Source organism: Camellia sinensis, chromosome 2 (genome assembly GCF_055761805.1).
Source record: "Camellia sinensis isolate YWXY chromosome 2, ASM5576180v1, whole genome shotgun sequence".
Taxonomy (NCBI): Eukaryota; Viridiplantae; Streptophyta; class Magnoliopsida; order Ericales; family Theaceae; genus Camellia; species Camellia sinensis.
This window is the reverse complement of record NC_138962.1, coordinates 29,225,653-29,251,604: the sequence shown is the minus strand read 5'-3', so window position 1 is coordinate 29,251,604 and position 25,952 is coordinate 29,225,653. Positions and strand designations below refer to the sequence as shown.

At 33.9% G+C, this 25,952-nt stretch overlaps 2 protein-coding genes across 2 annotated transcripts; both read right to left on the bottom strand.

Annotated features, from left to right (window-relative positions):
• Positions 1-7,555: 7,555 nt before the first annotated feature.
• Positions 7,556-12,594, bottom strand: LOC114301292 (C2H2 and C2HC zinc fingers superfamily protein). Its single transcript, XM_028246250.2, has 5 exons — positions 12,351-12,594; positions 11,370-11,570; positions 9,617-9,731; positions 8,402-8,497; positions 7,556-8,289 (listed from the first exon to the last, which is right to left on the bottom strand). Exons 1-5 carry the CDS (start codon positions 12,357-12,359, stop codon positions 7,928-7,930), a joined length of 783 nt encoding a protein of 260 aa, XP_028102051.2. The 5' UTR covers positions 12,360-12,594; the 3' UTR covers positions 7,556-7,927.
• Positions 12,595-14,462: 1,868 nt separating this feature from the next.
• Positions 14,463-25,640, bottom strand: LOC114301313 (CDPK-related kinase 5). The gene is made up of 11 exons (XM_028246278.2): positions 24,733-25,640; positions 22,631-22,761; positions 22,292-22,333; positions 22,106-22,214; positions 20,904-20,985; positions 20,513-20,809; positions 20,320-20,432; positions 16,607-16,714; positions 16,467-16,529; positions 16,201-16,368; positions 14,463-15,048 (listed from the first exon to the last, which is right to left on the bottom strand). Exons 1-11 carry the CDS (start codon positions 25,276-25,278, stop codon positions 14,908-14,910), a joined length of 1,800 nt encoding a protein of 599 aa, XP_028102079.2. The 5' UTR covers positions 25,279-25,640; the 3' UTR covers positions 14,463-14,907.
• Positions 25,641-25,952: the final 312 nt, after the last annotated feature.

Here is a 25,952-nt window from a genome sequence, read left to right as displayed (position 1 = left end):
TATTTACAAAAATTTAAAAAACTCAAATAAAAACTTGTTTGGTAAAATTTTGATTTATAAATCAGTGGTCTCAGTTTATAAATTTAGCCAAAAAATGAAAACATAAAAAATGTGTTTCCATTTTGAGTTTTTAGTTTTTTTTTTTTTTTACCACCCAACACTAGCCACCACCCACCATCATTTTCCACCACCATTTTCTGCCACCACCACCCACCACCACCACCACCTACCACCACCACTCACCACCTACCTGCCACCACCACCTACCACCTGTCACCAGCCACCACCCACCTGCCACCCACTCACCACCACCACCGCCACCCACCACCCACCTGCCATCCACCCGCCACTACCATCCACCGCCCGCCACCACCATCCACCACCTACCACCACCAGCCACCCACCACCACCACCAACCACCTGCCATTCACCCGCCACCACCACCCACCATCACCACCACCACCATCACCCACCACCCACCCGCCACCCACCTGCCACCACCTACCACCCGCCACCTGCCATTCACCCGCCACCACCACCCACAACCCACCATCACCACCACCACCACTCACTCGCTACCACCTACCACCCGCCACCGTCACCCACCCACCCGCCACCACCACCACCCGCCACCACCCGCTATTAGCCACCCACCTGCCACCACCACCTACCACCCGATGCCGCCGCTACCACCACCACCACCATCACTCACTCGCTACCACTCACCACCGTCACCCACCCACCCACTACAACCACCCACCACCCACCCGTCACCACCCGCTATCCGCCACCCACCCACCTGCCACTACCACCCGCCACCACCACCCACTCGCTACCACCCACCACCCGCCACCGTCACCCACCCACCACCAGCAGCACCACCACCACCCGCCACCTACCTGCCACCACCATCCGCCACCCACCTGCCACTACCACCCGCCGCCACCCACCTGCCACTACCACCCGCCACCACCACCACCACACCCACTCGCTACCATCCACCACCCATCACCGTCACCCACCCACCCACCCACAGCTACCCACCGTCACTACTTTCTACCACCGTCTTCTGCCGCCACTTGCCACCACTTGTCATTTCTCACTCTTTTTCATATTTTTAAAATTTTTTAAATATTTTGTCAATTACCAAACGCGTTTGTAGTTTATGTTTTTCTAAAAATAAATAAAATTTTTGTAAATATAAACTGAAAACGTAAACGTTACCAAACGCACCCTTAGTGTTTGGTTTGGTTTGTTTTTTTAAGGGCAAATTACACTAGCGGTCCCTATAGTTTGAGCCCTGTGTCACTTTAATCTCTGACTTTCAATTGTGACACATTTGACCTTGAATTTTGAATCTTGTTTCAAATAAAGACAATTGAAGATACCATTACTCAATTTCTAGGGCAAAGTTGTCAATTTGATAAAATATAAACTAATTTGACAAAAATAAATGTTAAACATTTTTTGTGAATTTTTAAAAATTATTTATACCCACCAAAGATAAAAATATGTAAAATTGATAAATCTTTTACACATTTTTTTTTACTAAATTAATTTTTATTATGTATTTGGATGATGGTCATGTACTGGATGATTCTTTTTATTTCCAGATAATAAGTTTCTATTTTTCCAAAACTAAAATATGACGACAATTTTGATATCATTATTAAATCAATCCATAAAATCAAAAATCCAAAACTAAAAACATTTTATATATTAAATATATTGATTACATATTAAAAGCCTAACAACCACACATTATATGATCATCATCCAAACACATAATAAAAATTAATTTGGTAAAATAAATAAATAAATAAATGCATAAAAAATTTATCAATTTTACATAATTTTATCTTTGGTGCGTAGAAACAATTTTTTAAGATTCAAATTTTTTTTTTATCGAATTAGTTTACATTTTATCAAATTGACAACTTTGCCCTTTTAAATTGAGTAATGGTATCTTCAATTGTCCTTATTTAAAATAAGATTCAAAATTCAAGGTTAAATGTGTCACAATTGAAAAGTCAATAACCAAAGTAATACGAGCCCCAAACTATAGGGACTGTTAGTATAATTCACCTTTTTTTCAAACTTTTGTTTTGTATTTTTTGGTTTTCATATTTTTGTCTTTAATACTCTCTTTTTTTTTAATAATCTTTTTATTTTCTTTTTAGATTCACTTAATTTAATACTTTTTTATTTTTTAATTTTACTTTTAGATTTATATTCACTTAATCTAAATACGCTTAGAAAAAAATTTGTTGTGTACTCTTTCTAGAAAAAATTATTAATATTAAATAATAATAATAATAATAATAATAATACTAATAATAATAATAATAACAACAACAACAACAACAATAACAATAAAAAAAATATAATAATAAAAAATAGTACATATTTAAATTTATAATTTTTTTTACCAATATGTTACTTTTTAATTCTATTTTGATTATTATATATTAGATTTTCATATAAAATATGAAGAAATTTCAGTATCTTCAATCACTAAAACTAAGAAAATATGAAAAATCAAAAATTAATTTAAAAAATAAAATCAATGAAAGTGATTCTTGTTTAGAATTTTGACATCATACATTGGTTACTAAAGTACCATGTAAAATATTACAGCTCATAAAATATAATTTAAACAAAAAGAAAGTATATGAAAATAACCTGCGAATTTTTTAGATGCAGTACAAATATCTAGTTTAAAAATGCACACGCTTTCATTTGTCCAAATTCGAACAAATACATAAAACTTTAAAATTTAATCAAAATAATTCACAGTGATTTGATCCATGATGGATAATTATAAATATTATGCATATCAGTATACAAGTAGATACAGGAAATACGAAAGATTAATTATTTTTTGTTCTTTAATCATCATCAATATAAAAAATAGAAAGATGAGCAACATGTCCTAGTTTGGAACAATTTCTATGGCTTCCGATATGCAACTAGGTCGATTGGTCAAAAGGGTATCTCAGCAAGATTACCTTATATACCTCTCGCACCTAACACCGAAAAGTGAAAGGAGAATCAAACAGTACAGCGGTAGTCCAGATCCAAGGGTTGTGTTCCCCTCGTGACAAAGCCCGCAACCGGTCAGCCTTATGGCACGTTTTTCCAAGCGAGCCTCCGACAAACCGCTCAGGAATAGTAGATAGCAATGCCTTTTTTTTTTTATAGGGAATTACACTAATAGTCCCTATAGTTTGAAGCCCGTGTCACTTTGATGTCTGACATTTCAATTGTGACACATTTGACGATAGATTTTGAATCTTATTCTAAATAAGGACAATTGAAGATATCATTGTTCAATGTCAAGGGTAAATTGTCAATTTGATAAGATATAAATTAATTTGACAAAAATAAATGTCAAAAAAAATATTTTTGAGTTTTTAAAAATAATTTTCACCCACCAAAGATAAAATTATGCAAAATTAATAAATCTTTTAGACATTTATTTTTATTTTTTTGCCAAATTAATTTTTATTATGTATTTGGATAATAAATCATGTAATGAATGGTTGTTAGGTTTTTAATGTGAAATTGATGTATTTAATATATGAAATGTTCTTAGTTTTGGATTTTTTAATTTAATGGATTGGTTTAATAATGATATCAAAATTGTTACCATATTTGACTTTTGAAAAAATAGAAACTAATTTAATGAAAATAAAAATAACCACCCATTATATAATCATCATCCCAAACACATAACAAAAATTAGTAAAATAAATAAATAAATATCTAAAAAAATTATCAATTTTACATAATTTTATCTTTAGTGGGTAGAAATAATTTTTAAAAATTCAAAAATATTTTTTTAACATTTATTTTTGTCAAATTAGTTTATATTTTATCAAATTAACAAATTTGCTTTTGAAATTGAGTAATGGTATCTTCAATTATCCTTATTTAGAACAAGATTCAAAATTCAAGGTCAAATGTATCACAATTGAAAAGTTAGGGACTAAAGTGACACAAAGACCAAACTATAAGGACCGTTAGTGCAATTTGTCTCCTTTTTTTTTTTATAATAAGAATGGAGATGATTTGTTTATATTTATATAGGATTCTTGGAAGCAGATATATTATTTTTTAGTATTTAATTCCAAAAATAAAGAGATAATTGATTTATATAAGACTGCTCATAACTTTTAAAAAATATAGTATATTAAAAAGGTAAAATTAAATTTAAAACAAATAAAAAAATATGACAAACTTTTTACACTTTTATAATAATATATATATATAATTGCTATTTTGCTCCCCTTAAAAAACTTTATCGGCATCTTTTTTTTGCCAAAATCTAGTATAATTATATTTGCGGAGATTGGCTTCTCTCATGTCTTTAATCAAACTTGAATAGTCCAGTTAATCTATCATAAGTTTATTAAGAATTATTTAAGTGATTCAAACCGTTTATATTATAAAATTTACTATACAAATCATCTGTATAAAAATTAGATAACCAACCAAATATCAATAGTTAGACAATCAAATCATTCTCAAATTTGTTTAAGGGCCTTGCTACATCCCGCTAAAAATATCCCCCCTAATCCCCCTAATTTCCATATCAAGTAAAAAAAAAAAAAAAAAAAAAAGGAAAAAGCTGCCCAAATTGAAAATTAGGGGGATTAGGGGATATTTTTAGGGCTCTAAATCATTTTCCATTGTTTAATGCTAGGAGCATTCAATTATTGTTTGTAAGTTCAAGTTTACTTCACCAACTACGAGGATTGCTTTTTGAATGAAATTAACTGACAAAAAACATGAGTTGGGTCGTGTCTTGTTGGGAAGCATTTTTTATGGCGAGGAAAAGTGCTTGTAAGAAAATTGCAAAACACAAGTCAAAAGAAAATTATGATGACAATATGTATGAAAACAAAATGGAAAAGTTGATAAAGTTTCAAAAAGAGGATAGAGAGACATCGACATGTCTCTTTCTCAATTCAAAAAGACAGACACTACTGTCAAAAAGTTTGGCCACGAATCACATAATAGATTAATTATTTTGTTAACAACCGGAAGAGTTCAATCAACAATAATTTATGAAGCACGAATACATATACGAGTATTGGTATTAATATAATATAAGCATATTGATATAGTAAAATTTAAAAAAAAATTAAGATACAGAGACGCCTGATACGTTTGTAAAAAATATTTATTTTGAATTTAGAATAATGTAAAAATTAATTGAATGGTTTAATTTGTTAAGATTCAATCTATAATTAACATTTAATGCTAAAAGTAAAAATATAAATCAAAATTAAATGTCAATATATTAAATAACTTACAAATCATAATTTAACTTTAAAAATATATGAAGTATAAAACTAAAAATAAAAAGAAAGTTTTATTTCTGTAGTAGAAGAAAATATTGTTTCAACTGAGATATGGTACGGTTTGGATATATAGTAGGTATGTCTAACTACGCCAAAAATTAAGAAAAAAAAATTGGATATGTATTTTGTATACCCAATACGTATGCAGAAATACTATACAAATTATCATATGCCAATAAATACTCAATACGAGTACAATATATTTTTCGAAATACACATACTTCATAAACAACAATCTTCCCACATAGGACTATTATTTTTACAGTAAATGTACTGGCATAAAATCAATCTCATAAAATTTAAATAGTATATATGCAATTACCAATCAAATAAAACATAGATTGAGCAATATGATTGAAACTGTTTACGGGTTCACCATCTGATATATATGATCAAAATTATTTTATGCTTAATGAAAGGTAAATTATACTAATTTCTTTTAAAATCAAATAAAATAAAATAACTAAATTTTATATCTCACAAGTTTAGCAAAATTACATTAAATTGTTTTAGTCATATAATAAAATGATATTGTTTTTTCTTCACACTGAAATGTATAATTCAAAATAAATTACACTAACTTCCCATGACCTAACCTCCCTTACTGAAATAGTACTTTCCTTCCTTGTCAAACATGTTAGTTGAATGGTAACAACACTAAAAAAAAATTAAAACTAAACTAAACTAAACTTAACTTTCCTCATGTTTCTTCTCAGCAGACCCATCACTCCTCCCTTGACTAAGTCTAAGTCAACCGTCTCCTCCACCTTCTCTATGCGTTGAATTGAACCCTCACAAGGCCAATGAATGTGCCCTCTTGTCTCACTCCAATTTTCACCAAATCCATGGCCCCCTCTCTCTATTCTCACTCACTCTCTGTCTCTCTCTCCAACCAACAACAAACTCCAAAGACCAGTCGCCTCCATTTCGGACGTCATTACTAGGTTTGACCGGCATTTACACACACACACACACACACACATATATATATATATAGATGTGATGAAAGTGATTGATTAAAATGTCATCCGGTTAAAAGTGTAATTCACTAGTTAAAAAAACAAGAATAATGTTAGGTATCATAAAAAAAAAATATCATGAAATGTATCAAGAAGGTTTTTCATCTTTTGATTAGTATGTGGTGTTTTATTTTGTGTGTAATCTAAAGGTGTAGAATTTTTCATGATCATTTTCATGATCCCTAACATTACTCAAAAAACAATATTAGTTCTCATAAGAGTACGCAGTGGCATTCGGTGGACTGCAAAGAGGGCATTGTAGTGGTGTTCTGTGGATTAGTCACCAGAGTTGGGAGGAAGACTAGATTTGCTGAAAGGGAGTGAAGTAAGGGCAATTTTAGGATTTTACATATGAATATAGAGAGCATTAAAGTTTACACACACCAAAAAAAAAAAAAAAAAAAAAAAAAGGATAAGATGGGAATATGAAATATCTAGTGGCATTGGCAACTTCTGTTTGTCTCACTAACAGTCCATTAACAGAAGGGGAAAACTGAAATCAACAAATGAAAGCAGAAGGAAAGTTTCTTGTCTTTACACTTTAACCACAAAAGAGATTTCTATTATTGTCAATAACCTCAAGCCAAAAAAAAAAAAACCTCAAGGGACATGGATGTAATTTGCCTGTGTTTATCCACCATCTTCTTTATTCACTAATAAGTGAAGTTATTGTCTAATAGATCCTATGAAAAAAATTTATCATAAAAAAATGTCACTAATTGTAAATTTTAACTAGAATTTATAAAAATCATGACAAAAAAAAAACCCACTAATTGTCAATTTTTAGCGACGTATGTAAAAAATTGTCACAAAAAAATTATTTTTAGCAACTATTTTATCAAAACTTATTTTCGATAAAACTTAATGAGAATTAAGTCTAACTATTAGGACATATCTGTAGTTTACCCCTTTTTTTTTTTTTTAACCTTCCTAAAAGAAAAATTGGTATAATTCCGTTAAACCTCTCAATTGTAGACTTAAAAAAACATAAGATCTTTAAATCTCAGCTTAAAAAATCTCAGCCTTCATCTGTGCCTAAAATATATTGAGTAAAGCTCAAAAGCCCCTGCACTCTGAGTTATCAAATTAGCACAAGCACTGATTGAACAACGGAACGCTCAACCACATCCAAAAGAAGGAGAATTATTCTCATATCCAAAATGACACAACTTCCCAGGCAAAAGGTTTCAACCCGTCCTCTAATGTATTAATTAGAGTAGCTGAGTGACTTCCAATTATGAAATTACGTGTAATCCATATTAGTAACAGTACAACCACGCATTCGCAAGACACCAAGACCATTATATGTTTTCTATGGTACATTCTAACAAGTTGGGCCATGATACCAAAACCATGAACTTGAACATGGTTACAACTTACAAGGGTCGGAAAGAAAATAGCATTCCAGCAATTCTCACCTAGCCAACATTTTAGCTGTCTGACAGGGCAGTGCACCAATTAATGTATTGCAATTTAAATTAAGAACAAACAGGTTAAAGCATACCTCTTACAATAATACAAGTATTTGCAGCAGTGATTCAATCATTGTCTATAAAGGCCAAGCAATGGCTTCTCTCTCTCCTCAACTCTCTTCCTTGCAGCCTCTCTTTTTTTAAGTGCAGCTGCTTCCTCTTCAGATAAAACCTTGGGCTTTTCATCTTGCCTCTTTCTCTTGTTAACAGTGCGAGATGAAGGAGCACCTTTAACGGGTCTCTTGGGATTCAGAGGCGCAGAAACAACTGGCCCGGGTACCACTCTATTCTGAGATTTTGCAGCGACTTTGTTTTCTGAAGCTGATCTACCCTCCAAAGCTGACAATGGCTTTTTCAAAATAGGCTTTTTTGAGGCTGAATTTGAAGAAGCTTGAGATGCAGCAAATGCCTCTTCTCGTGTCACCCACCTGCCTGTTTCATTTCAAACAAGTAAATACTATTATAAGAACACATCCCCAAGAAGTATATTTTGGGAGGGGCAATATAAAAATGACTCAAGTAAATCTATTTGTACACTCAATACCTAAAGCATCAGTGTAGTAGAAGCCAGAGTTCGGATCGTAGAAACAACCATTACTTTGATTACAGTAATAGCCTGAAGAACTGTCATACTCCCACTCTGCCATCATGCAAAGCAACATCATTTAGTGTTAAACAATACTATACTAAAACCAATAAAATTCACAATTTGCTTGTTAAACATTCAATACTTTCTTTGTTAGGATTCTGGTTAAGGACTTTCAATTAGCCCACTCAATAAACCTGATCAAGTGCAAAATCAAAGTCAAACAATTTTATACCAGCATTTGAATGGGAAAGAAAAACATTAAATTACAATCATGAATAAGATTTTACCAAACAAGCACATCTATAATCCAGCCAAATCAAGACAATACTTGCAAAACTATCTGTTTAAAATCACAATTCATTAAATCCAAATTCTAGACAGGCCACCTAACCAAGGAATGAAAAACCATTTGAAAGTGCCTTATATGGCTTTAAATAACAGATGCACGATCAGAGTTGTAAGAATCAAGCTCAGGTTGATTGCATTTGCTTAGAGCTCAAGAATACTACCCACTCAACCAGCCCCATCCAGCTTGTTTTTTAAGAAATTTAGCCACAATTGAGCCTGTTAATTAGTAGCTTCATCTGAAATCCATCTCTGCCTAAGAACCCTACAATCCTAGGCTTGATAATGCAAGTTAATGATTATAACATATTCCAAAATCCAACTCTATTCAACTTTGTTCCTTAATGTTACCTCCCCGAAGAATTCTTTAAAAGGTAATTTCTTCCGGATTGAGCCATTATAACTACATGATGCCTACCTCAACTGTCCATGAGCCTAGTCATATTAATCCCAGTATTGGTCAAGCCAGGATGAGTGATAATCTAACTCAGAAAATTAGTTGAGCTCACAAGCTCATTTGCTGGAAAAGAAGCTGTAACAAGCTTTTTGGATAGCTGATCTTGAGCTTCTCAAAGTGCAGCTCAATTAGTTTAACAAGAAAAACACTATGCCTACCTAAAAGAGATTCATAATCATACAAGCTGCCGCAAGATAACTCCAACATCCAGATTCCAAGCTGGACCTCGTTTGGTAAAAGGCATCTTTAAAAGGAAAATTTCAAAGATAAGTACTTATAACAATACACAATACTTTGGCATGAAGTGTGGTTATGTGGTGTCTAAGTTGCCAAAACATGAATTAAGACCAAAACTGTGAACTTTTTACCTTCTCCAGAAATCACACTCCCCCGACCATCCTCTTGAGCAACTAATGCATTGGCATTGGAATCTCTGGCCTCTCGGAAAGCTGATATATCCTTCTGATAACTACGGTTGGCTTTCTGACAGAGACATTGGGATGATAGGAATAATTAATTTATGAGGAAAAAAGAGGCATAATTAATATATGAGAGTAAAAGTTAGAATTGATGCATTAAAAAGCATGGTCAACATATGAGAACAATAAAGATAAAAATGTTACAAGTAATGCATCAGCATCTGTAGCCGATAGATCATATTTCACTCTGAACTTCATATTGGTTCATGTGTGATGACCAAGATACACCACTGTGAAGCAGTGGAGTCGGGGGAAGTGAATGTGTCGGGCATATACTTGTCAATTAATCAGTTTTCAGATGAACCAGGAATGTTGCTCCAAAGATATAATTACAACATAATAAATAAATAAATAAAAGGAGTTAATGCAAAGCATTTTCTGGCATACTAACACAATCACACCGTTGATAAAGTTAGTTTTATACTTCAAGCCCTTGAAAAATTATATAATCAGAAAGGCATAACATAAGGAGCCACTCTAAACAGAGATAACATACCAATTTATTCTGCCTTACTCTCCAAACCAGGTTGCATTTCATAATTGACTTAGGTCTCAACTTTTTTTTGTGCAGAATCACTTACTAATCTTTAGATGTTTATTGAAATTTCCACGTGATTTCATGTTTTCCACATCCAATTCTTTTGTTTTGTATTCACCCCAACTCAAACGCAGTGGGTTCTCACAATGTGATATATCTTAAAATAAATATTCCATCCATCAATTTAGAAGTGGCCAACTTCTGTTGGTATAAGAACGATCTTATTTCAGACAGGTGATAGCATATGGATTGAAAAGATTAAACACTTAAAAATAAATCATAAGAATGATTTGGCGGAATTATGCATTTCCAAGGTAAACTACTTAAAGTTAGTCACATTACGTTTTATCCATATGGCAGACCTAAGCTTGAATCCACTCTACTTCAATAGCTAAAGAGAAACGAAGGAAGAAAGGTGGAAGGGGGAAGGGGAAGGAGGATTAAGATTAAAAGGCATGCCAGTTGTGCCGCTTTAGGCACTTCTATAAAGGGCATCCTTTCACACCTCCAAGATGAATTCAGTGAAGTAGTGTCCTACCGTTACAAATCCCAACAATGAACTCAATCAGCTTTAAATCAACCCCAACAATAAAGACAACCAGCTTTGAATCACTACTAATTGTACTTACAACATGCCAAAAGCTTCATTTTTTGTACTTTTTCTATTTGAATGGAGAGGTTAGATTTATGGTTGCATCAATAAATGTATAATCAGACGCAAGAAAAAACCACACTGTTACTTCTAAGACAGGGGCCATGTTACATGGACTCCAGTACAAGTGTCAGTATGTATGTGTATGTCTAAGTGTCGAATTTATCTAATTATAAGTAACTGGATTTTTCAATATTGAAAGGTGTGAAACGTAAACAAATATAGTGCTCAAGTAAAACAAAAGTGAACAAAGAAGAAGAAGAATTTCCAGTTTAATTTGGTTTTATAATCAAATAGGAACTTTTTATCATGTTAACTTTAAGCATCTCCAAGTTCTAAGCTTGCAGAAGACATTGTCAATAGGTCAATAATTACAATTACCATTGAATGACCAACACTGAAAGAGAAATATATTTTGGCTATTGGTAAAAACATTCTCAATTAGAACTTACTGCTTCAATTTGTTCAAGAGCACGGGTGGCTTCCTTTTGTTCCTTATCTTTGGCAGCCTTCTCTGTTCTCATAGAAGCAAGCCTCTTGGCAACACTATCCTTGTGACGTTGACCAAGTTCATGGTTTCTGATGCTAGCAGGATTGTTGGATATGTAGATTTTGCAAAAGTCGCACCATTTGTTACCCTGACTAACCCAATACTGGAAAAGGGGATAAAAGAGGGTACAAAATCAGATAAAAGTCAAATACAAACTAAAATATAATCTTAACTAGAGTTTACCTCAGCAGCAGGATATATTAGAAAATGAAAAGAAAAATTAACCAAAATGGCAAAATCACATGGACAAGAAGATTGCAATAAAAAAGCCAAGTTATCAAGCAGTTTCAAAGCTAGGAAAAAATTGAGGGTTGTAGATTTGGTCGGCAATACATATGTCTAGATACCAAAAAACACAGTAAAGTTCGAAAAAATAATAATAATAATATGAACTCAAAAGAATCAATCTTGTCAATTCAATAAGAAAAATTATTCATACAGTGCAATCTACTAAGAAATTGCTTCAAATAAGCAAGAAAAAAAAATCTTTAAAAAGCACTAGCAATTCACCAGAAGCTACAGATATATTGATTGTCCCCTAGTTCTTAGACATTCGTATGAATCAATTAAGCAAATTCACATATGATCCAAGCAATGCCAGTTCATTATAAATAAATATATATATATATATTCTTTTGATAAATCAGTTAATTAATTTGGGTGCATAAGTGAATTTGTGAAGATTATATGATTAATAAAAACATTGATCATCCAGAAACAGGATTGTTGGTGAAAATTCAACCCAAAAAAAAAAACATAACGGAGAAAAATAAGAATAAAAAAACCATTCGTTTCGATTTATTTTTAATCTAAAGGAATTAAACAGAGAAACGCACACAAATTAATACACAAAACGAGAGAGAGAGAAAGTGGAATGATATACCTCAGTCATAGCTGCGAATTAGATATTCTTGAAGTTGTTTTGTGATGAAAAGAGAACTCTAAACCCTATTGCAAGATTGAAATTTCTTCAAGATCACAATCAGATTAGTCGTTGAGCTTCAAATCAAATCGATGGATATGATATAGAGGATATATATAAACCCTAATAATAAATCTCTCTCTCTCCTCTGCATTCGACACAGCCAGAGTTCTACCCTGCCATCCACTGCCAATCCGTAATATGGGCTTTGAAATGCAGGCATTGAGACTGACGAATATGGGCCTTCTTCATGAAGCCCAGTTTCAAAAAGCCCATGTAATAATTAACTCTATAAATATTGAGTCGGTTTCTCTAATTATTTTTATTTTTATTTTTTAAAAAGAATTAAAAAGGGCAAATTAAATATACCCCTCAAGGTTTGGCTAAATTACAAATACCCCCTGAGGTTTGAGAAATTACGAATTTCTCCCTGAATGCTATATTTGCATAAGAAATTAGGGAGTAATTTGTTATGAAATATAAACCTCAGGGGGCAAATTGTTATGAAAATACAAACCTCAGGGGGTGGGATGTAATTTCCGAAACCTCAAGGGGGTATCTGTAATTTAGCTAAATCTCAAGGGAGGTATATGTAATTTGCCCATATAAAAACGTATTGAGTCGGATTATTTTTTTTTTTTATTTTTTTTTTGACTTTTCATATGACATGATGGATCAGGGTTTATCATTTTATAAATATGATAGGCCCTATATACATACATATAACATTTATAATATGTATGTATTGTATTGCATAAATTACATATGTGTAAGAAATGAATAGGAAGTGAAGTAAAAAGGTAAAGTAAGCTAATTGAGATCAATAATACTACATACTGAAAGAAATTATTCGTAAGTCAATTATTATCGTGGGAGTGACACAAATTTTACTAATTTAAAATTTTTGCCATATACTTACTTTTAGAGTAAAATTCATCATACATAGCATTTTTTAATTGAGACTGAGGCTTCGTTTGAGAATAAACTTTTTTAATAACTTTTTTAGTAACTTTTTAGCTAAAATATAATATAAAAAAAATTAGTATGTTTGGGATGACTTTTCTGGTTTTGTACCAAAAAAAAGTGTAAAATTAGAGAGAAAAATGAAATTGACTTTTTGGTATAGGTTGTTAGTTTTTTTATTTTTTGAGTATTTTTTTTACTTTTAAGCTAAAAAATGATGTCGTCAAACGAGGCCTGAAATATTGAAATTTTGTGTAGTTCAGATTGGTAGAAAGTGGAAATGCCAATCCAAGTCTTCTTTGAAAGGTTGTTTATTAATTTGGAGTTCTCGTGTTTGTTGTGATTTTGAGCTTCTTGTCTTATGTTTGAAAACAAATTAGGTTAGTAGATGTGTTTTCATCAAAAAAATACTTAAGAGTTCTAATTGAGCACCTCTAATCCAACCCTAATGATATGGAATGGATCCAACTCCTCACTCATCATCCTTCCTTTATCTCTCTCTATTCTCTGTCTCTCTCTCTCTTCCACCTCATTAATGATTAAAATAGAAGTGATATATTAAAAATTATAGCACCACTCGTTCCCATCATTGCATAATCAGATGGTTTATATACACATTGGAAGGTAGTACCTCTAGTTCCGCTCTTTCCCTTCCAAATCCTTGCAACTTTCATGCCAACAATTACAGTAGGATTTTGTCTAGCTTTGTTTGGAAACAAGCTAAATTAGACAAAAATTAAAAAATCAACACAAAAATTCAACATTTTCCCTCTCCTTTTTTTAACATTGTTTCATAAAAAGTTAAAAAACTACTTAAAAAAACCAATTCACAAACGAATAGTATGAGCACACTTTTGGTTTCACAAAATAAGATAAAACACAAGGGTATGCTATATAAGTAGCTCTGAGCTCTCACTTGCCAAAGTTGTGCAATAATGGTTACTCGAACATACTGAAGGATAGTTGTGGTTATTCACTAGAGCCAACATTTCTGCTTTGTTTGATTCTTGGATATGTTGTAGGCAAAAGAAAAACAAAAGAAATAAAAAGGAAAATGAAGGAGTGAAGCTAGAATCTCTGCTTTTGTTTGGTTGGTTTAAGAAAATGATATGCCAAAAGCAAAAAGAACTTCATTCCACGTCTTAAGAAAAATTAAGCATACAAAGTTGTATTAAATAGAGTAGAATGGATACAGAAACAGAATATATATATATATATATATAAAGCAACGACGAAAGGGTTTCAGTAGAATCTTCTGCCCACACTAACCGTAACTTTACACTGACTTGCACTGCCTTTCATAGCTTTGAAATAGCACAACAACTTGACGTGAAGATTCTGGCAGATTCAAGCTTTTTTTAAAGCATTTCCATAAGAATTATGAAATGCAATTTGAACGAAATCAAATAGCAGGGGCAAACTTCCCAGAATGCCAAGCCTAGAAAAATGAATCAAAGCTCCCGAGTATCTGTAAACTACTTCTGACCCATTCATTTGGCGCTAAAGAGAATAGAAAACTCAACACTGTCAAGGTTTTGCCAGGCATGTCCAGCTTTTACTGTGCCTTTCCAAGGGTTCGGCTGGACACACCATGCAACAACTTGACAAACCCAAGGAAGCTAAGCTTTCCATCCGTATGCCTTATCCAGTCATGGAGAACGGCATGAACCGGAACTGAGGGGCTGAGGCCGAGTTCCTGAAACAAAACATCAACACCCAACGGATTAGTCTAGTTTTCAGGATATGGTAACATCAATATACCTCACTTGATCAAAAAGTTGCTGAATTCAACAGGTAAATGTACGATATACAGTCTTGTGTGAGCTAGTAGAAGCCTAGGTTCTCGAGTCTCAACTAGTCAATCATTTGCTAAGGAGTCATGGATTTAGATAAGGATTTGGAAAGGAAAAGGGAAAGGGAAAGGGAAAATATGTGAGAAAGGTATGTGAAATATAGTTATATTTCATTCACATTTCACACACTTTTTTCCTTTCTCTTTCCAAATCTATACCCAAATCCATAATCCAAACACAGCCTAAAAGACCAAAGTAATGGAAACGTATCAAGGACTCATCAACTGTTCTGTAAGGCCTGTCCTGGTTTAACAGTTGCAATACCCTATACCCTCATATAAATTTATAACAAATAACATAAAATCATTCTCTTTAAAAGATATGGAGAATAGTCCATCTCCATCAACTTCCATTTTGACAGTGCCACCAAGTAGCACAGCATCAGCTTGTCAGTTCCAGAAAATGGAAAACAGGCTGGATTCTGAAGATCATCCATTGCGCCTCAAATGGCTTGATTACATTATAGCTGAGGACATCACCCTTGATTATTTCCCAATATGTAACAGGTTTACAAAACTAAGAGTGAGCACAAAGTGAACTATGGGTTTAAAAAAGGGTTGTTGACTTCTAAAACGAGATTAGAAAGAGAAAAAGAAAAAGGCATTTGTATTATAGTTTGAGGTGGCTTATCAAAACAAAACAAAACAAAACAATGTATCTTCAGCAGAGTGTGTTGGATGTATCAAGTAAATCATGTGTAAAAAGTAGTGGCAAGTTTATCTGTTTTCTTTATAAACATCTGTGCTCTCTTTGGGCTGTCAGATTCTGGGAACTTAATGATTGGCTAGTTGATTAAGGAACCAATACTTGGCTGTAACAAAAACACTAATTTGAGAATGCGATATGCCTATGCAGGCCAGTTGGCATGACATCCATCTTTCCCGTGGTATTTACTTGACTTCAAACAAATATAATTGATTATTGAACTACCAAACACGACATGAGCATGTAAACCATAAATGCTTTTCTCAGAAACAGGCAGAAATTCAACTTACCGATGCAAGTTCCTCAATGACAATAGCCCTGTTTCCATCCTTCTCAAAAATTTCATATGCACAACGAGCATGTTGTTCCCAGCGATCAAGTGCCTCCAGCTGATGGACACTTAATGCAGCTGCACAGAATTCTTCAAAATCCATTCTTCTGTATTGCAGTGCGTTTAACTGCCATGGAATGAAAATTAAACAGCAGCTAGTTATGAGTATATGGCTAAACAAAATCGTAGAACAGCTATACAAACAATCAACAATTATGTTACTACCGATGAAAGAAAATCAGGGATGCGAGACTCCTTCATTGCATCTGTCGCATTTTTCATCAGGGCCTGCTCAGAACAAAATGAATGAGAACTTCTGCAGAGTATTCAGTTGAGTGATGAAAAGTTAGGAAAACAGAACCAACCGTCCTAATATTGTCTAATGTTATGCTATTATTTTTGTTTGGCTCCAATAGTGCAAATTGCTCCTTTAGGAAGAACAGTTCATCCGCTGTCAATGTCTTAGACAATGCCTGCCAGGAGAGGCACATAAATTGAATGAATGGTAGAACTTTCTACAGTTAAGTAACAAAAGTAAAAATCCTCAGATAGAAGAAACATTCCAATTCAATAAATAAAGACATCATCGCTGATACTTAATTTCACATCAAGAAAAAGAAAAGAAAACTCAATATACCATCAGATACTTAAATCTCACATAATCATACTACATAGCATAATTCCACCAGCAATTAGCTGAAGTGGCATCTCCTGTGGGGAAGCAGAAGAGTTCAATGATTCAATAATAGTTAAGACATGGGAGTGTGCCAGTTATCTACAAAAAATAAATACATAAATAAAGCAAGAAGGGTGGTGGGGAAATGAATAAGATAATTATATATATATATATATATATATTTACTGCATAAAGTCAAGAATTGAGAGTGAAAATTCAAATTCGTATCTGCCTTGCAGTGCATCAACAAATTGAATTACAAGTAAGACATGGGCAAGTCCATATACATATACTATGGGCGTTCATGCCAGCATTACATATTTGACCAGCACCTTCAAATATGTTAGAATACTGGTAAACCTAAAAGACATTTTGTATATTGAAATGAGATTGTAGAAGCCATTTTCTATTATTTTTCAATTATTTTAGGTAACTTTTAAGGTATATAACAAGGGTCTTGTCTTAGCATAAAATTGATCAGACAATATTTTGAAGGTAGTTTACATATTGACATAAATAGCAAAAATGACCTGTTTCACAGTCACAGGTACAAAACAAAAGTCACATGGAGTTGGTTTTATTTGTGATTTGCAAAAAAACATTGGTTGGGGGTGGGGCAGCTCCATTTTATATCTTTAGGGGTACACATGAATAGAGGAATAATATAAACCTTTGAATCACAGACATGGACATGGGACATGACAACTTTGAAAAAATTAAGATACGGACATGACGGGGATACAACAAGAAAAAATGTTTTTTCATATTTTCATTTTCTATGTATATGAATATAAATTTTAGGCACAAAGACATAAAGAGGCATCAATGTATATTTGCGTGTATTTTTTATTTCTTTTCACTTTCCTCTCTCTTTGTTTTCATATATTTTACTTTGATCCCTAATCATGTTTCTAAAATTATGACAAAGAAACTCACAAAGATGTCCTAAGGCATCTCCAAAGAAGTGTCCCCAAATGTCTTGCAAAACAATAATAATTAAAATAAAAAATTGGTATGCCACATGGTGTGTCCTACACGTGGACACGCTTGTCCTTGGCATTACGATGTCCCATACATGAACACCCATTTTAAAGTGTCGGTGCTTCATAGGTATAAACTTTAAAGACTTTCGAAAACCTAGAGCCACCATGGCCACTGTACCAACCCCCTGCACTGCGCCTATACATAGGTCCACCCTATGTTACTTAGAACGTGGATCATTCCGGTACGTGGAACAGAAACGGGAACGTGATATGCTACATGTTCTAAAATGTGGTAGATAGGGGTTGATATTATACTTAAGAATTTAAGGTACTTCTAAAGTAATTTTTTTTTTTAACTATTAGATATCCAATAAAATGTAATATTTTCTATGAGCATTATGACCCATTTTTTGATTTTTTGTCTTGTCAAAACTTAACCCACCTTAGATTTTAGTTTATTATATTTGAATTTTTTTCCTTCTAAGGTAACATTTAAGAACATATATTGAAAAAAACTTTTGGGATCGCTTTAGAACACTAAATTTACTGTTTTGGAACGAAAGTATACCACATTTCAGAATGTGCATATCAATACGTAATTTACTAGGGTATTAGCATTTTCTGATAACATAGGATCTGCCCAAAAAACAACCTACAGCATGCAAACAAAGTGAGAAGTATTTCATCTGGAGATATATCCTTAACCTCTGGTTAATTGAGTTTCAAAAATCCTATGAACCATGGACACTAGAACTCCAAGTCAATGAATTTTATAAATGTTAAGAGACGGACGCTATAGGGACACACAAGCAAAAAAACTACTGTAAATTATGTTTTACACAGTAACCATTGCTTTATGAATCATTATAAGTAATCATAAAATTATATGGTTGTAATGTAACAAGAAATGCTTTCACGTATAAATTATAACTCTATTTTTCTTTTTTCTTTCAGCAAGTAATTTATGAATCATTTGTAAATCAGGGACCAAAATGGGCATAGTTTTTTAAGTAATTTATGAATCATAATCATCTAATAAATAATCACCCATGTCTTGTAAACTAATACTAAAAAAGGCACAAAATATATGTATAAATGTGTGTGGTCGTCTTTCTTTACGTGTGTAGATAAATACAAACACACATAGATATATATATATATATATATATATATGAATATTTATTTGCATAATTATCATGTTTATTAATTCTGCTTCTTAAAAAATAAGTCAAACTTGTCATTAAATTAATGCAATTATGCAGACCCTTAATTTGATATTTCTTTACAATCATATTATTTTCTATGCTAAGAGAAAGTCGTGCTAAATACTTCAAAAAAAAAAGAAAAAGAATGTCAAGTCAAATGTCTAGGGGTTTCCAATCATAAGACAGTTCTCCAAGAAGTGCTAGCTAAGTGAGGCGGAACGTGTGTGAACCTTGGAGATTTAATTTATTTAATAATGATATTTTTAATAATTATGTTTTTATTTTTATTTATATAGTTAATTAGGATGCTGGCAATATTTAGTTTCTTATAACAGGGATTAAGTTTCCAATAATAATAGAATTCAGTTTACTATTTTGATAAGGGTTGTTATAAACACTGGGGCTTGCACTGTATTATTTAGCTTTGGGGTTAATATGTAGTGTTTTAAGGTTGTGGCCATGTGTTAGAAACGTGGCTCTTTTCTTCTTCTTCCTCTTCTTCTTCTTACTGCGTCCATATCACTAAGCGCTCAGCACTCAGAAATGAGATTTCACACACATCTAAGATGTCCAAGACCATCAAACGTCCAGTATAGATACGGGTGGCATATTGAATTATATGCCTCCATATCAAGGTATCTTCTTTTTTTATGACCGGGTGTCGGGGTTACGGACACATTGACTAATCCCGGAACCCACGCAAAATGCACACTCCATATGGATCAGGCAAATCTCGAGGCAAATCTCAAGCAAAGCCAACGGGCGTGGCCCTAAGGAGTTGATAATACCTAATGGGAGTTGAACCTGAGACCTAGAGGGAGCACACCCCCAAGTCCCAAGCTACATCCACTAGGCCAACCCCTTGGGGTTCCATATTAAAGTATCTTAGATATAATTGAGACAAACATAAACAAACCACTAAAATTGCATTTGTTGGGATGGTAACCATGCCTTTGACTTGGAAATGGAGTTGGATCGTGAATTGAATTAATGCATGGATTTCGCACCACCAAAAACATGAAGGAAAAAAAAAATGTAACTTCTGTTAATTGTACACAATTTGGAAAAGAATTTCTTCAGATTTCACTACCACTACAGCAAGGGAACAAAGACAGTATTCTCATGGATAAATACAGATGACAAAGAAACAAATGTTATAATAGGCAGAGGTAATGAATTATCTTTTTCCTTTATCAGTATAATGATATACACACCCTCAAAGCAGCCTTACGCAAAGATGAAGATCGCATGTAGGCCTTCATGAGTCTGAATATAAGAATATCAAGAGGAACTTTTATGTCATTCGAATTCCGAATCCATGGATGACCTGCAAACAAAAGATTATGGTTGATGCCAAACAAGGAGGATAGTGGAATCCTAGAATTTTGAGAGAAAGGAAACACTCACTTAAAGCCTGAGCAGCACTCATCCTCTTCCGAGGGTCTTTATTTAATAGACGCTTGACAAAATCCTTAGCCTCTAAAGATAAAGAAGGCCAAGGGGCTTCATCAAAACTCGGATCAGCCTTTAGGACTGCCCGAAAAATTCCAGACTCAGTTCGGGCCCAAAATGGACGACTGCCACATAGAAGGATATATGCTATCACTCCTATACTCCACACATCGGCCTCAGTACTGTAAGATCTGTGCAAAACTTCAGGTGCCACATAGTATGCACTTCCCACAATATCATTCAACCTTTCATCTGCAAAACAACAAGCATCAATTCTATATCCCTACTCCAAAAATGAGGAGTAAGAAATTGGTAGACCTGTGTGATCTAGCTGGTGACAACAAACCTGGTTTCACAAAATCTGATAAGCCGAAGTCTATTGCTTTCAACTGGGAGTGCTCATCATCCTTGGAGGTAAACAGAAAGTTCTGATCCAGCAAATAAATAAGCTCAGAGCAAAAAAAGATAAATCTTTCAAATACCACAAAAGATAAATCTTTAGATAATATAACTAGATATAGAAGAAGCACAGACACGAACATGTGACACGACTGACACACCAAGACAATAATTTTCAAAAAAAATGTAGGACATGACATGTGAGGACACGGGCAAAATATATAGGGTATGTTTGGTTTGGTTTTGGGAGAGTAGTTTTTAAAAATTGTTTTGGGGAGAGAGTTTAGAACTTTTTTTGATTTGTTTGGTTGTATATTTTGAAAGTAGTTTTGGAGTTTGGAAGTTTAGAATGATTTGATATTTTGTTATAATTGAGTAGATGCGTGTGAGAGAAAAAGTGATTGAGAAGGAGAGAGGAGAGAGAAAAAGTGATTGATTGATAGGTAAGAAAGAGAAAGTGATTTTGAAAATTATTTTGGAAAATTTACAAACCAAACCAATTTTTTTTCCAAAATCACTCTAGAAATCCAAACCAAACATACCCATAGTGTTTGACATGTTTGACCATGTGTCAGGAAGTACTCAACGAGTGTCAGTGTCCGCCACAGATATGCCACCTTCTTAGAAGTGTTTGTGCTTCTTAGGATAAAATGATTCAGGTTAAAAAAATTATCTTTAGATTAGCTATGTCCAGCTGATATGTAGTAGAAAACTTCAAAGTTCTCTTTTTTTTCCTCTCTTATTTTTTTAGTGGATGTTGAAATTGAATAACTCTCTTGAAAACTAACCACACCAACATTTGAATAATACAGAAGAAGCCTGGTACAACCCAGTGAAGGAAGGTTTACACTTCAATCCAATCAAATAGAGATTGAAATGACAAGATCAGGAAGCTAACATTATAGCCCAACCAAAAGCACAACAGATGCTATAAAAACTAATATTAAAGAGTTCACTTTGTCATCTAAGGTTGATTCAAGATGGACTCAGCCATCCAAACTCTAAGAAATACAATAATCATTAGCTTAAAAGGCTCCACTCAGTTTATCAGGACCACACTCAAACAATCAGAGACCTAAACGGTATAACTCAGCACTTTCCCCCAATTTAAAATATATATATATATATTAACACTGGAATATGTTTCACCTCTGGTTTTAGATCTCGGTGCACCACACCCTGGAGATGACAAAATGCAACAACATTTAGGATTTGTAACATGACAGCCTTTGCCTCGTCCTCCGAGTATTTCCCACCCCTACAAAAGTGAACTAAAGTATTATTACTACTCACAAAATAAAACAATGACATTTCAACATACTAATAAAGAAGCACCTCGAAAGTATTCGGTCCAAAAGCTCCCCTCCTTCACATAACCTGAAATATGCACAATAACAAATTAACCTCCATTTAGTAGGAGATCTTGTAAAGCATGCAGTTTGTAACCATCCCAGTATTTTAATACTAAATAAATATGGACTACAACTCCAGCAGATTATATGCTTGCACTGTAACTATTTTAACTGTCCAAGTATGAGTTCCACCCCAACTGATGCCTATTTTGAACCTATGCCATATTTTTCCATTTTTTTAAAAAGCATAGCAGAAAACATACAATTCAGCAATTTTAAAAAGAAAAAGAAAATCTCAAAAGGCAGGTTTCTCCATGCTTACTCCATCACTACATAGACATTATTGTGGTCTTCAAATGCATCATAAAATTGCACAAGATTTTTATGTCCTGTCAATGCTCGTAGAATCTTCACCTCCCTTCTCACATCCTCAATTGCAATAGCCGTTGTCATCTGAGGATAAAAGCAGACCATCACGAGAATACAAGAAAAAAGGGCTACAACCAAGTGTGAGTGGCATTTGTGGAAAACATTGTGGTTTAATCTAAGCTAGACATCATAAAATCAAATAAAAATGATCACATTAAGACCACATAGTACAAATAACTAAGAAAAGGACTCCATGCCATATAACACCTAGTAAATATATATCGCAGCAAACAACTAGATAATATGAAACCCTCAAATGTAACGTACAGAAGGGAAATCCTCAACGCAGCAAACTAAGTAACAGGAAACCCTCAAACCCAATATCTCTTCACATCTCCTTCAGTGGGAGGAAATCAATATATAAATACAAAAGGAAAATCTTTAGAGACTGAAAAAGGTAATCATTCAGAAGGTTCTATCAGAAGTGCAAAACAAGACATAGTGACCTATATTTGGCTATGTTTATTTATCTTCTTAGGAATATGTTTTACTACATTTGACTATTTTTAAGTATCTGCTTACAGTGCATAGAATTTGCCCTTAAATGAGTTTCTACTTAGGGTCAATACTGTCAACTATCTTCACTCTTATCCTTCTATTGAGAATAGGTGATCTGTTTAATTTCAGCCACCCTCTCTTTTTCCTAGAACTGGCTTGGCACTCCTTCACCTCTAGTAATCTCCAGCTAGTTAAGTTCCTACCCATAAGAGCCTCCCTCAACAATATCACCTACCAATTCTGCACAAAAATCTTTTGCCACATAAATTGAATGGCTAAACAAATATAATAGGTTCTATACGAATAAAAATAGCTATGAGGCCTCATTAATCAAGAAGTATTTTTGGTGCAAAGGAAAGTATTCTAACAAGGTGCGTAGCCCCAATGTATTCAAAGTTCGTTTGCTTTCAATTACCTTTATTAATGTGTTTGTATGTTTTCATTGTGAAAGGTATTTCAATAATTTTATATTTTGCTACACATTTACTTATTTAAAAAATATATATAAAAAAATAAATTTAAAAAAAAAGAAAAAGAAGAAGAATAAGAAGTCTTTTTCAACATGTTACAAAGCTCCAATCTTTAGCGAGTCAGCATTACTTGACTTTAGACCATGCCAAAAGATACAGGAACAAACTATGGACAGCTAAACACGTGTTCAAATATTTTGTTGGGCGTGGACTATATACTATGAGTCCACGGGCACTATTTTGAATCAAGATGTGCTATTCAATCATGATATGTGATTTTTTTAGATCTAGAATAATATGCCCATAGTAATTCAAAAAGTGCAAAAACTCAAAATTTTGGTATCTTACCATTAAGAGTGCACTAATTCACTAGTGGCCATGAGGTAATTCAAAACTGAAAGACTTTCCCAATAAAAAATGCCTAAAATAACTAAATAAGTTAGTTCGATTAGGTTCCGACTGAGAAAGTTGAACAATTTATATACTCACTAAAGAACACTGTTTAGCATGAAAGAATTTTCACAGGACAGTCAGCATACCACTTGTAATTTTCAAAAAAGACAAGTAAACACCAACAACATAAACAGAGTTTTTTTTTTTTGCCTCGTGAAAATACTAAACCTAGAAACAAATTGAATCATGGGTTTTAAATATCAGGATTAATGCTGAGGGAAATAACAATCTATGATATGAGATCAATGTAGGATTGGTTATCCAATTGGATTAATGAGATAAATAATTCCCTCTTGTACACGTTTATTTTGCAATGGATATGGAAAATTTGTTTTGCATTATCCGTTATAAAATTAAAAAATTCGCTAATTTTGTTGGATCTGAATAACAAAAATTGTAACCGAACAATCCCAAACCTATCTATATTATAATATAATCCGCCCACACAAACAAACAGGCCCTAATAGTACGAATTGGTGCTGAAGAATAGTAGTCCCCATACACAAATCCAAAATCCTCATGAACAAAATTACACAGAGATAAGATAATACATGATAGATAGAGAATGACAAACCTTGGTTTTGGGGATGACTTTGACAGCAACCCGTTGACCCTTCAAGTCACCCTTCTTAGCCACAGCAGAACAAGTATACCCAAAATGCCCTCTCCCTACCTCTTCCCCAACTTCATACCTACTCGTAAACTGCTTCGAGAATCCAAAGCTCTTATCAAGCCCCTCCACATCTCCTCCCTCTCCCTCCTCTCCCTCCGGTATCGCCGCCGCATTCTTCGGCTTCACCGCCCCGTGCCGCCGCAACAGCAACGACTTTATATGCTTCGCCGGAGACGGCGGCGGGAAGGGCCGCTTGAAGATCCTCCGCGGCGTGGAGTTGGCGCTCGCCGTCGAGGACCTCGCCGGAGACTTCTTGGAGAAGAAGTAGCGGGCGGGGCTGGGGCTGTAGAAGGGGAAGAACGGGGACTTTTTGGCGGAGGCGTCGGAATCGTCGTTGCGGCGGCGATTGGCGGCCGGGGTTTGGAAAGGTTCGGGGGGGTCGAGTTCTAGGGTTTCTCCGCCGGAGTAGGGGTTGGGTTTGGGCGGTTTGGAGGTGCACATACCCATGGTGTCCCTCCGATCAGAGACGAGTGGCTCACAATTTCGATGGCATTTGGAGTAAATTCATTGGATCTGTTGGGTGATTTGTTAGGTGTGGAAGTGGCTCATGGCCACTTTCTTTGCTGGGTTTCGAATTTGTAGAGAGAGAAAGTGAGAGAGAAAGGAAGGGGTTGAATTTGGAGTAGCTGAAACTCAACTGTATGTATGGAATGGAGTAAAAGGTTGAGTAATTCTCCTATTGGATTTACGTATAACAGGGTACAACTGTAGGAGAGAGACAGAGAGTTTTGTGGTTGTACAATCGAACTGGCCACGTGTCGTGCACATGATTAATAACTGATCATTGAATAAATGTGAGCATGGATTTGGTGTGACGAAGCTAGCGTTGGTGGACACCTGCTAAACATACATTGGCTCTTCTGCTAAAACATTAAGGCTCCGTTTGGTTTAATTTTTTTAAATGAGTTTTGAATTTTGAAATTTGAATTGTATTTTAAAAAATGAGTTGTTAAAGAGTTTTAAAAGTTAAAAATTTATTTGGTTATGAGTTTTAAAAATAATTTTTGGATGATTTATAATTTTTTTTTTTAGTTGAATAGAAGGGAATGAGAAAAAATTTGATTAATTAATGTGTAAAATGTAAAAGAATGAGAGAGGAGAAAGAAAAACTGATTGATTGA

Coding starts and splice junctions, on each gene's coding strand:
- LOC114301292 (XM_028246250.2), bottom strand. Junction 9,732..11,369: donor CTCTTGAACAAATTGAAGCA/GTAAGTTCTAAT, acceptor TGTCTCTGTCAG/AAAGCCAACCGTAGTTATCA. Junction 8,498..9,616: donor GAGTGTGATTTCTGGAGAAG/GTAAAAAGTTCA, acceptor GCATGATGGCAG/AGTGGGAGTATGACAGTTCT.
- LOC114301313 (XM_028246278.2), bottom strand. CDS start 25,278: ATGGGTATGTGCACCTCCAAACCGCCCAAACCCAACCCCTACTCCGGC. Junction 22,762..24,732: donor AAGTCATCCCCAAAACCAAG/GTTTGTCATTCT, acceptor TTTTATCCTCAG/ATGACAACGGCTATTGCAAT. Junction 16,715..20,319: donor TGCGTAAGGCTGCTTTGAGG/GTGTGTATATCA, acceptor CTCTCCTGGCAG/GCATTGTCTAAGACATTGAC.